Source organism: Heptranchias perlo, chromosome 32, assembly GCF_035084215.1.
Source record: "Heptranchias perlo isolate sHepPer1 chromosome 32, sHepPer1.hap1, whole genome shotgun sequence".
Lineage (NCBI taxonomy): Eukaryota > Metazoa > Chordata > Chondrichthyes > Hexanchiformes > Hexanchidae > Heptranchias > Heptranchias perlo.
The window spans coordinates 8,950,037-8,963,416 of NC_090356.1; the positions used below are offsets into that span (position 1 = coordinate 8,950,037).

The following is a 13,380-nucleotide window of genomic DNA, read 5'->3' on the forward strand; positions in this document are numbered from 1 at the left end:
ATTGGATTTTCATCAATGTTCTGCATTACAGGATTAGTGGCTAAAACCCCCAAAGCTTAGTGACCATGTATGAAAGAAGGTGATTCCCATTCTAGAAAGGCTGGATCATATTTTACATTATGTTTCTCCCCACCCCCAACGTATGGGCACAATCATCAATGTAATTTATACCACACTGTACTTTAAAATTCGATTGATGCTACTTCTCTGCCAAAGCACACAGCAAAGAACAAAAAAAGTCTCATCCTCATTATTACAAATTAGTGGCCAACTCCATTTAATTCATTTTGTTGTTTAGAGAAGCAAAACCATGGCCAGAATCCCTGATGGCTCAAGGGGCAAATGCACCAGATGGTGTGGTGGAGAGCAATTTAGAGCAGGAATATCCATGGTTTAATCCCCAGTCTGAGTAAAGTCATCCCAACTGGGGCAAGAGCAATGCAGTGTCTGCAGGACAAAAAGGAGTGGGGGGAAAAAAAAGTGGAAAAAAAACAAAGAAAGACTTGCATTGATATAGCACCTTTTAACAACCTCAGGATGTCCCAAAGCCAATTAATTACTTTTGAATTGTAGTCACTGTTGACACAAGATAGACTAGAGCTGCTTTCACATTACGAGACCTGCACCTCTGGTTTCTGATGCATCCACCTCACCAAGCTGACTGCAACCCAAAAGGTAAGCGTGCCACATTTGTTAAGACCAGCTGCCAGGAAGGGCCACTGCAAACCAGATTTATGTTCAGGTTATAGCCATCAGAGTAAGACCTATACATTGGAAACTACTCCTGTGTCGTCACTGGCCTCAATGCAAAACATCTAAAAGAAAAGGAAAATAAACTGAAGGGTCTACAGTTAAATTATCTTTTCTCTTTTCAGACACAACCGCTGCTTATTTCCAGGATTTTGCTGGAAGTCATTTCTGATCACTATTCAAGGATCTGCACTGGAAAGTTTCTCTACAGACATCAGTGAGGGTGGGTTAGGGTTAGGTTGTGATGCTCCTCCTGCCTCACCATGGCTGCCTACGCTCATGCATCAAGAATGTAGCCATGATGTGGAGATGCCGGTGATGGACTGGGGTGGACAAATGCAAGGAGTCTTACAACACCAGGTTATAGTCCAACAGCTTTATCTGAAATCACAAGCTTTCAGATAAAGCTGTTGGACTATAACCTGGTGTTGTAAGACTCCTTGCATCAAGAATGGATCACGTAGCTGAGGTACTGGACTTGCAGCAAGAGTCTGCATCTCTACAACAGGAGGGAAGAGGAAAGGTGCCTAAGGTTTTTGTAGGAGTTTTAAAGAAAAAACTGAAGATTCTTCCCAGTTTTTGTTATTCGCAATTACATGCTTTGTTGAATCCATTGGCGTTTGTGGACAGGATCTGGCTCAGCCATAATAACCCATCCCCTTCCACTTGAAGGATGTGGCAACGTTCAAGGCTCATCATCAAATGACAGCCATCGGGGGCAAGGTTCCAGAGGACAAGAAGGTGAGCAGAGCCCTGGAGCTCGAATCCACCAAGTAGTCGATGCCTTTAACGAAGGGGAGTGGAGAAATAGAAGCAGGACTCATTTTAGGGCTAGTGTCTTTTCCTAAAAATTAACAATCTATAATGTGTGAGATATACGCATACTTTAGGCATAGAGCACCAATTCTATAGATTATACTAGGGATTCCAATAGACTTGTTGGCAAGTAGAAACTGATCAGGGAATGTGTTTTGTACATATCCTGATTGAAGATGATAGCCCATCAACTGAAGAAACAAGTCAACAGGACAGCTTCCCTGAAAATAAATCCATCCAGCTATGTAGCACTGACAGGCCAGAGAAACAAATCGCTCACACCCATTCATAACATTTCATTAAAGCAGCATTGTTTGCACAACTAACAAGCAGCAGCACTGTAGCAAGTCAGCCATCAGGTAGCAACTCAAGGCAGATACAGATCAGAGAGTCCATCTTGGCTTATTCATCCAGAGTAAAGTCCCCTCCACCCACCTCTTCCAATCATCCCATCCAGCTACTTTAGGTACACGTGAAATGGAACTTGCTTGGATTTGGGAAGGGAGGAATCAGTGCCTAAATACGCTCTTCATATTCACACAGCTAAAATCGGCCTCCCTTTCCTGGCAGCAGAATTGCAGATCACACTGCAGTCTGTTGCTCCAGAATAAAGGGAGTGGATTTAGCAACAACGACTTGCATTAATATAGCACTTTTAACATAGTAAGACGTCCCAAGGCACTTCACAAGGAGTGTTATCAAACAAAATTTGACACTGAGCCACACAAGATGATATTAGGACAGGTGACCAAAAGCTTGGTCAAAGAGGTAGGTTTTAAGGAGCGTCTTAAAAGGAGGAGAGAGAGTGAGACAGAGAGGCAGAGGGGTTTAGGGAAAGAATTCTAGAGCAATGTAAAACATGGGGAGCCAGTGCATGGCTCCATGCTCCTGCAATCCAAACTGAACAAGCCCCAAAAGTAGAAGCACATCAAAAGGAGTTTAAGGTTTTTGCCTCCACTAGCCTAGTGGAAGTCCGTGCCTTGTGTTGATCACTGTGAGATGAGCTTCCCGACACTACTGCTAAATTTGCCTTTTGCTGGTTTGAACCTCCTGTCCTGTCACATACAAGGATATTCCTCGATTCGCCACCTATCACATGACAAGTCAAGCTTTAATCAGCTAATATAATCAAATGTTGTTTGACAATTAGTTTAATGACGTGATTTCACATTCACTGGAAGCTTTAAAATACATACCAGAGCTAAAATAGCACATATGTCAGGTGGCAAATGGTACAAACAGGGATTAGATTTTCCCTTCCATATCAGTGGTCACTTTGATAACACTTGGAACTTTTAGTCCAATTTTCCATCTCCTTCAAATCAGAACTCATGTAACAAAACCTGAAACCACTTAAAAAAATATATACACATCAAAAGGAACCTGTCAAGTGTGAAGTGTTTGCAGGTCATGATACAGGTCCTGAGCTGGTAAGGGAGGTGGTTTACCCTTTACACAGATAATCTTGTTTCCTTGAAGTAATTCAGCTTCACTAATCTATATTAGTAGCGAGGGTCTCCTACTAGGAATTTGAAGAGTTAAATCCCTGGCCCAGATTCTAATCAGTGCTTGGATGATCTCATTTGGAGTTAATGGAATACACCAACTCAGCCTTGTTCAGAACTGGAGCACTAAGACTTCATTTGAAGGAAGATTCTGTGCCCTTTCCTCTCCTTCCATAATAGACATTCACGTGAAATGACGTAGCTGTAGATTAGGGACTTAACTATTGATCCAAGTATTGCAGAAACCGACTGACTACTGCCCGTGTGCCGAGGGACAGTCTTTCTGCTGATGACCGCTCCAATATCCCTGCACACCATTTCATTCACTGAATATAGACTATAGCGTGGACTTTACCAATTAGTGAGCAATAGAACAGAGGTGTTCATGATTTTGGGGGTGAGGGGAATGCAGAATACACTGCCCACTGTGATCCTGAATCACACACATCAGAACGGCCCTAAGTTCCATCCCTAGTCTGTGCCCAGTTAATTGCTCCTTGCAGTGGCAGAAGTGTGGGGGGGGGGGGGGTGCTTCCAATTGGTCTCATCTTCCTGGGATATGGAGGTAAGAAACAGTCAGGGTTTCCCACTCCTGATCAACATCCAGTAACCCCTATTGGGAAGGGCATGTGGAGATCGGTGGATGACAGGTTTGGACGCATCTCAGAAGCTTACCAGCAACTCATTGCCTAGGCACACATATGAAACTGCTACTTGGATATCAGAGGTGTTAGCAAAGATTCATAGTCCACACAAGTCACTTTCTCCCCCTCATCTGCCTATTCTGAAGGGAGAGAGGAAAAATATAAAAGAAACTATTTTGTTAAAGATGCAGCAACAAAAGACTACATGGGTTAAGCCAGTGCTTGTGATAGCAGTGATTGTATGCAGGCTACAGCTCAAGCACCAATTGTAGCATCCCTACTACTGTCCCACCCCACAAAGCACAGGTTGGTATTGGAACCAGAGAACCTTTCAGCTCTGTACCAAAGCGGGCAGTGCATTCCTCCCCCCACCCTCCATAAATCAAACACACTTTGTTCTATTGCCTACTAAACAGCAAAGTCAGGGCTCAAACCTGCATTCAACAGGTGAATAAGTTGGTTGCTGGGGTATTAGAGCTCAAAATTGCAGGCTTTAGAAGGAAAACTTGCTCCTCCGCATATCGAAGTGAACGTGTGGGCAATAATGCCCTTTGAACATGTTGACAAATTCAACTTCTACTATCCTTGGATCAATAGTTAAGCCCCCAATGGCACATGGAGGGGAAGTATTTGGAAGGAGTCAACTTAGTTTCAGTTCTTAGCAACATTCTGGCCCGAGTCAGAAGGTTGTGGCTCCACTCCCTACTACACCACTCGAGCACATAATCTACACCGACAGTGGAGTGCTTCAATTGTCAGAGGTGCCATTAAACCAAGGCTCCGCCTGCCTGTTCCAGTGGACATAAAAGATCCCATGGCACTATTCAAACAGCAGAGAAGCTGCCTTGGTCAATATTCCTCAATTAATACCGTAGAAAAACAGTAACTGCTCATTCATCTAATTTTTGTCTGTCGGACCTTGATGTGTGCAAATTAGCTGCTTCAAAGTATTTCATTGGCTGTGAAGTGCTTTGGGATGCTCCAAGGACATATGGTGCTTTATAAACACAAGTTCTTCCTTTCATCCATCATATTTCATCTTACCTCCAAGCCAACCACTCAACAAACCTAATTTGAGAAGCAGCTTGCAAACCAAATAATTCCACTCATAAAATGAATTCTGCACACCTGGGTCATGGTGAGGGAGATAATGGACCAATATTGTAAAACAAAAGTCAGTACAGGGCGCGGAAAGAGTCAATTTCAACAATAATGAGGAACAAGACAACAACTTGCATTTATATAGCGCCTTTAACATTGTAAAACATCCCAAGGCACTTCACCAGAGCGTTATCAGACAAAATTTGACACAGCCACATAAGGAGATATTAGGACAGGTGACCAAAAGCTTGGTCAAAGGAGTTGGTTTTAAAAGGAGGAGAGAGTGGTAGAGAGGCAAAGAGGTTTAGAGAAGGAATTCCAGGGATTATTGCCTAAGCAGCTGAAGGCACGGCTGCCATTGGTGGAGCGAAGAAAATCGGGGTGTGCAAGAGACCAGAATTGGAAGAGGGTTGTAGGGCTGGAGGAGGTTAGAGAGATAGGGAGGGGCGAGGCCACAGTTGAAACTGACTCTTTCCACAATCTAACGAGGGAAGCACAGATACACAGAATACGAGTACTGGGTACAAAATGGTCACTGCTGTAACTGAAGTGTTGCATTGAAAATCACTTACTACAGAGCTCCTTTGACAAATTGGTTATTTTCTCACCACTCACTCACTGTAGTATTGTGCCATACAGACCGGTTGGTGCCAGGTACAATACCCAGCCTGTGCCAATTTGGTGAACCAAGAGGAGTTGCTAATATATTGTGTTAACTATGGCTCAGTAGTAGCACTGTAACCTCAGAGTCAGAAGATTGTGGGTTCAAGTCTCACTCCAGAGACTGAGCACATTACTTAGGCACTTTAGTGCCGCACTGAGGGAGTGCTGCACTTTTGGAGGTGCCGTCTTTCAGATGAGATGTTAAACTAAAGCCCCGTCTGCCCTCTCAGGTGGACATACAAGATCCAATGGCACTATTCAAAGAAGATTTTCCTTTATTAGCTGAGGCATAGAATATAAGAGCAGGGAGGTTATGCTAGAACTGTATAAAACATTGGTTGGGCCACAGCTTGAGTATTGCGTACGGTTCTGGTCACCACATTACAGGAAAGATGTGATTGCACTAGAGAGGGTACAGAGGAGATTTACAAGGATGTTGCCAGGACTGGAGAATTTTAGCTATGAGAAAAGATTGGATAAACTGGGGTTGTTTTCTTTGGAACAAAGGAGGCTGAGGGGAGATTTAATTGAGGAATATAAAATTATGATGAGACTAAATAGAGTGGATAGGGAGTACCTATTTCCCTTAGCAGAGGGGTCAGTGACCAGGGGACATAGATTTTAAGTAATTGGTAGAAGGATAAACCGGAGCGGAGAAGAAATGTTTTCACCCAGAGGGTGGTGGGGGTCTGGAACTCACTGCCTGAAAGGGTGGTGGAGGCAGAAACCCTCAACTCATTTAAAAAGTACTTGGATGTGCACTTGAAGTGCCGTAACCTACAGGGCTACGGACCAAATGCTGGAAAGTGGGATTAAGCTGGATAGCTCTTTTTCGGCCGGCACGGACATGATAGGCCGAATGACCTCCTTCCATGCTGTAACTTTCTATGATTCTATGAGTACTCCCCAGTCTCCTGGCCAATATTTATCTCTCAACCAACATCACATCACCAAACAGGCAGACAGTTCCTCGATTTAACAATTCATCCAACAGACAGCGCCTCCGCCAATGCAGCACTCGCTCAGAACTGCACCGAGTTAGTTTCAGTATCCTTGGGCACAGGAGATGAGACAAAGGGACAACAGCCGCAGTTCTCACTCCTGTTCATTCTCCAGTGGTTCTTGCTGAAAATCATGCCTGTGCAGATGTGAGGCAAGGACAGAATCAGCGATGCCCTCACATGGTCAAATAGCCTCATTCTCCAGACTCATGAGGAAAGGCCACCATACCCTTGTAAGAATCAGAGCCTTCAGGAAAGGAAGCAACCAACCATTTTTTTTTAAAAAGCAGACAGCAACAAAGGGCGATAAACAGCAATGAAGATCACAGCAACATGCACAGTCTTTGGGATATCAGAACCTCTTAACTGCGTTACTGCTTTGTAACTGTCTCATTTAATCTACAGAAAACATCGGATTCCATCAATTTTCTTCTATAAAAAGGTTTGAAAGAAATATGAATTTTTCATAAACCAAATTTTATGATGAGAGGAAAAGATTTACTTCATATAATTCTGACTGGTTTATAATGTGCACAATTACAGCTTGGGAGTCTGAGCAGAAAATTAAATTACAGCCTTTGAACAAAAATATATACTATGATCAATCTCAATTCTAAAGGCATTTTTTACAGCTTTCTCAGCTAATTGCAGTAATCTCCAGTGCATCAGCGGTGATCCCAATGTTACAGAATAAGTCTTTGGCTGCTTGATCCGTCCACCTTCAATTCAAAAGGTCCCAATTTATTTTCACTAGTCTTGAGGCAACCAGAAGTTTTCATGTACTTGGACTTGATTTTTGAATAGAACAGAGTTGCCATTTTTAGGACAGGCAAAAATGACAACACCTTAATTTCAAGATTCATTTTTGCCTTTAATTTCCCCCCCCCTCCCCCAGTTACCATCTCTTTTATTCCTTCCTCTTGCTCTGGTACACCTCTACAAGTTCTGGTAACCCTCTCATTTCCAATCCAAGCGGACATTCTTTGTGTGTGAGCCTAGACGTGGACAGCCAGCTGATGCCACAGATGGAGGAGTGATAGACAAGCCCAGTTCTGTTCTGAGCTGACTTGCACGTAGGCAGGCTTTCCAGCAGGGGGTCACTGGATCGCAATCATAACCAGAACACCCCCTACCAGATTTACCCCCTTCCCCCTAACTTAGCTTAACTCAGTTGGTCGCACTCTTGCCTCAAAGTCATCTTCAAATCCCACTCTAGGACTTGGGTACATAAGATGACAATTCTTCAGTACTGAGGGAGTGCTGCATTGTCAGAGGTGGTAAAATGTTAAACCAAGGTCTCGTCTACCTGCTCAGGTAAAAGATCCCATATCACTATTCAAAGATGAGCAGGGAGTTCGCCAGTTGTCCTCACCAACAATCCCCCCTCAAAACACACATTAACTGGACGTTTATCTTATTACAGTGAGTGGGACCTTGCTGCGTGCAAATTGGCTGCTACATAACAAAATGGTGACTTCACTTCAAATGTAGTTTAGATAGAGCCTTATTGAGTCTCTTGGTGTGTTCAAAGCACATCATGTGCAGGAGCAGGAGCTTGACTATTGGTCCCCGCGCCTCTACAAAGGGGGCAACTACAAAGTTCCCTACGTCTGATCCCTAGTCAGTGAACGGTATGGGAAAATGCACCTGTGAGTATGTTGGAATGAAGATACAAACAGGCTCAGCTGCAACATCCTCCACATTGGAGCTACCTGCCAACATTCAGCATGAAAGCTGCCGATTGGCATTACTTTCAACGTATTTTAAACTGAAGTAATTCCTCACATGAGGAAGGGGCACTTGAGCCCAGGTGTCGGGGGGAGGGAGAGATCTGGAGAGATGGGGTGGGAAAAACAAAACAAACACAAACTAAAGAAAGGAAAAATAAACAGGTCCAAACCTTCCACGCAGTTCTCCACCTCCTCCAGGTTTCGAAGAGTAATCCTCATGAGGCTGGAGCTGAGCATCAACTCGTTTTTGTGAGCCGGCCACATAGTCTTCGGCGCCAGGTTCACGAAGAAAATCCGTGTGTCGCCCGTGGAAACTTGATTGTCGCAAATTAAAGGATCACCGAAGCCGCAGATCATCACTTTATTCCCACCGTCGACGAGGATCTCATTCCTCACCGTCTCTCTGCCTTTCAGGTACCTCCAGACCCGCACCTTCAACACACAACAGAACACACATTAATTCTGAGCAGTCAGTGCAAGAGTCAAATCTCCATGTAACGATGCATTTATAGACTAAACAGAGCCGTGTCTCAGCAGGTACCACTCTCTCCTCAGAGTCAGGAGGTTGAGAGTTCCAGGGACTTAAGCACAAAAATCTAGGCTGACACTCCAGTGGGGAGCGCCGCACTGGCAAGAGTGCCGTCTATCGGACGAGACGTTAAACCGAGGCCCCGTCTGCCCTCTCAGATGGACGTAAAAGATCCCATGGCACTATTTCGAAGAAGAGGAGGGGAGTTCTCCCTGGATTCCTGCCCAATATTTATCCCTCAACCATCACCACAAACAGGTTATCTGGTCATTACCACATTGCTGTTTGTAAATTATATTATTCTGCGATTCCTACATTACAACAGTAACTACAATTCAAAAGTACTTCATAGGCTATATAGCACTTTGGGACATCCCAAGGTCATAAAAGGCGCCATGTAAATGCAAGTCTTTTTTCTTTTAACCTCTTGCACTATTACATGAAGGCTACAATATTGGAATGCCAGTAAACTATTGTTAAATTGCTTGTTCTTGATACAAAAATTTGGTTTATTATCTGGTCCATAAGTGGAGCTAGCAGCTCATCTCTTACTTTGATATTGGTCCTTTGGGACTCACTTGCTGACTGTCCCTGGCCTCTTTTGATTCTTACCGATATTCAGGCATTCTGCCTAGGTTCAGTTATCTCCTTGTTCCCTGGAGCGTTTTTCACCAGGGTTGTGCTTGGTTAAACATTTACCTGTGACTGCTCTATGGCCAGTACCCACATGGATCTTGCTTGGTGTAATTTCCAACCCAGCTTTTGCCCTCTAGTCACTCTTTAGGAATCTCAATGCTAAATATTCAATCCTGTTTGATGTCACCATTTGTCACCTAAATTCACTCACACAGTTACTGCAGTAATCGCTCACTGGCTTGTCACTACTATTCGTGGCTTTGACAGGCATCTGATAAAAAGACCTCTTTTTCAGGCGCAGATTGTTAGGTCTTCACATGTCTTGTGCTCACAATGCTCCTTCTGCCCCTCCCAAAGTAAATACACCAAGTAGTGTGGTACTGAGCCACACAGATCAGGCAAGTCTCAGGCTTGATCCCGGTGCTGAGCTAGCTGATCTCGGTCAGGGCAGTGAGTACTATTGTTACCCTCAGTTTTTCCAAGTTAAGGAATGGAGCAGGAAGCCACTTCTAACATCGGTACGCAGCGAGTACTGTTGAAAAGGACTTGTGCACAAACATCATGATTACACTTGTAATGGCCCTGCGCCACAGAGTAGCTTACTGAGTGAGGGGGGAGATTTTCCTCTTCAGAACTTTGGTGCAAGAATTCAGTGCGACCCAAGTGCTTATCACAAACTACACCTAATTTTCCTCCCATCAAAACTTATTGGAGGGAAAAAAAAAAGTGCAAGTTTGCATCAAGAGTTTATGTCCCAGCAAGCTCTTACACTCGAGCCCCCTAAAGAGGATGTCCATCCCTCAACGTCTAGGCTAACACACGGAGAATGACCATTTAGGTGGCGCACTGGAAGGTTGCCAGCACCCACACTCAAAGTCAGTGCCTTCAGGAAGCAAAGAAAAACCAGAGATGCTTTTGTCCTGAATGCCACTTAGACCAATCCAATACCCACCCCACCCCTAATCATCTAGGTTCATGTTAAGACAATGAATGACACGTGAAAGCAATTCATCCAACCGACAGTGCAATGCAAGCGTGTCTGTGTAACATCACACAACTGTTTAAATGTGGGAGATGCAAACAGAACAGGAAACCACAGTTCGTGAGACACTAAGCAAAGAGGTGTTTGATCCAGGCACAACTCCTCTGGCAAATTGGCAGAGACATTTAAAAAGGAAGAACTTTTATATTAGCACCTTTCATGTCCTCAGGATGTCCCACAGCACTCACATCCAAATAATTCATTTTGCAGTGTACTTGCTATTTTGTAAGCAAACGAGGCAGCCAATTTGGCAACAGCAAATGAGATGAGCGACAACTTAAAATCAGTTTTGGTGATGTTGGTCAGGATACCAGAAGAACTCCCAGTTCTACTTCAAATAATGCCATGGGATCTTTTAACATCCACCTGAACAGGCAGGCAGGGGCCTCAGTTTATCGTATCATCTGAAAGACAGCACCTGCGACAATGCAGCACTCCCTCAGTCCTGAACTGGAGTGCCCCGATCATGTGCTCAAGTCCTAGAGGGCGGCTTGAACCCACAACACTCTGACTTGAGAAACTGCTACCAATTGAGCCAAACTGACATTTAAATCCAAGGTGTGGAAGGGCAGGCCGGAGGAGGGATCCACCTATTTATAGTCGATGAGCAGAATATATAGCCCTAGAGCGCACAGGTGACAAACTATTACACCCATTTCCTGGACTGCTGTCATTTAGTACTGACTCATGCAAATGGTGGCAGAGCAATACATAAATGTACAATTCCCATCTCTTGCATGTGGCTTGTTGCTGCCATATTATGCCATTGCCAGAGAAGGTTGCCCTGACTCCAGTGGCAGTGCAGTCATTTGACCAAGGTGGCACCAGTGCCCCTGGTGTCATGAAGATCCACCTCGAGAAGTAATTCTTTTTCCCCCCAGTACCGCTGGTGGCAATGAAAGAGACACTAATAGCCCATTCCTACTGCAAAACCACTTGCACTGAAAACTGCTCTGGAATCTGAGCTGGCTCTCTGGGTTTCAAATTCACCCCCATTTACACTGAATTAGAATTAGAGCCCCAATGCAATGTGAAAGTCAATTATAGATAGAAGTGTTGGCAGGCTATTTGACCACAGTAGGAATCACTCAAGACCAAATCCTGTCCCCACCCAAAACCCACACACATTTACACTAGAAATCAGTGAAAAAGTGGTCAGGAGTGGATTCTGAGGAAGAATCCATATCCAAAACGTCTCGACTGTTCTCTGCACAGATGCTGCCTGGCCTGCTGAGCGCTGTGTGTTTTTGTTTCAGGAGTGGGAACAGGATTTAGAAACAAAGAAAGTTAACGTGCAGGTATAGCAAGCAATTAGGAAGGCAAATGGTATGTTGGCCTTTATTGCAAGGGGGTTGGAATACAAGAGTAAGGAAGGCTTGCTGCAATTATACAGGGCTTTGGCGAGACCATACCTGGAGTATTGTGTACAGTTTTGGTCTCCTTACTTAAGGAAGGATATACTTGCCTTCGAGGAGGTGCAACGGAAGTTCACTAGATTGGTTCTTGGGATGAGAGGGTTGTCCTATGAGGAATGATTGAGTAGAATGGGCCTATACTCTCGAGTGAAGAATGAGAGGGGATCTCATTGAAATATAAAAGATTCCGAGGGGACTTGACAGGGTAGATGCTGAGAGGTTGTTTCCCCTGGCTGGAGAATCTAGAACTAGGGGGCATTGTCTCATGATAAGGGGTCGGCCGTTTAGGACTGAGATGAGGAGAAATTTCTTTACTCGGGGGTTGCGAATCTTTGGAATTCTCAACCCCAGAGGGCTGTAGATGCTCAGCCATTGAGTATATTCAAGGCTGCAATTGATAGATTTTTGGACTCTAGGGGAATCAAGGGATATGGGGATCTGACGGGAAAGTGGAGTTGAGGTCGAAGATCAGCCATGATCTGATTGAATGGCGGAGCTGGATCGAGGGGCTGTATGGCCTACTCCTGCTCCTCTTTCTTACATTCTTACCCTTTGCCCCTTGCCCTTTCACTAGCCCAGGGTTGCAAGGCCAGTTGTTGCATCCCAGGTTCTTTCCCAGAAAAAAAAAATCAGCACCGACAGGCAATGGAACCTGGGGGCTTTCTCAATCAGTACGGCTCAAACTACACATCGTCTTTACCACAGAGCTTTCAGAATGGCACAGAAGTTGTCCTTTGAAGATGCAATAAACTGAGAAATGGGCAAAAAAGTTCCATGGGACCTGGTCTTGTTTAGAAACTGGCCCTGGCTCCACTGTAGTATCAGAAAGCTTTCTCCCTCTCCCCAAAGTATTGTCCTTGCTCCAGAATCTTTGTTGCGATGCAGTTGCTATGGCGACAGCTAATGCTCGCTACTGATGAGGGCGAATGTGCAGCTGTTTGTGGGAGAGAGGAAAAAAAAACACAACAGAATGAAACCTCGAATTACCTGCAGGAAATGAGTTCCAGTTGTGTCAGCTCACTAACACGATAAATTCTAGATTTGATGCAGGTGAGAACCATTTATCACATCACTTAACAGGCCACATACGTTGTTCAACAGGTCAGACTGCCATCGCTCACGGTTAGAATGTTAACTCAGCCCAGTTACCCACCGTTCTGAGCTGCCAATCTCAGTTCAGAAACCAATGGTGGAGGCAAAAGAGAAAGCAATGCTTTCATTTCACTAATAGAACAAGATTAATTTACTTTTAATCTGTCTGCTTCTTTAAATGCAGTTACCGCAATGTAAAACTGTTCAAAACTTGGTAAAGATTAAATAACCATAGAAATTACAACGTAAAATGAGGCCATTTGGCCCATCGTACCTGTGCCAGCCCTTCAGCTGCAGCCTTCTCCTCTAATTCTATTTCCCTGCCCTTTCCCCAAGTCTGTTTATATCCTTCCTTTTCAATTACTTATCCAATTCCCTTTTAAATGATGTTTAGACTCTGTCTCAACAGCCACTTGTGTTAAAGTATTCCAAGTCCCAATAACCCTCTAAGCAGTA

At 44.3% G+C, this 13,380-nt stretch overlaps 1 protein-coding gene across 2 annotated transcripts in view; it reads right to left on the bottom strand.

The window, feature by feature from the left end:
- Positions 1-13,380, bottom strand: part of agrn (agrin) — a 385,222-nt gene that overhangs the window by 363,920 nt on the left and 7,922 nt on the right. For both annotated transcript variants that reach the window (XM_067970302.1, XM_067970303.1), the window contains exon 2: positions 8,381-8,642. In XM_067970302.1, coding sequence (XP_067826403.1) covers positions 8,381-8,642 — 262 coding nt within the window. The remainder of the gene's footprint in view (positions 1-8,380; positions 8,643-13,380) is intronic.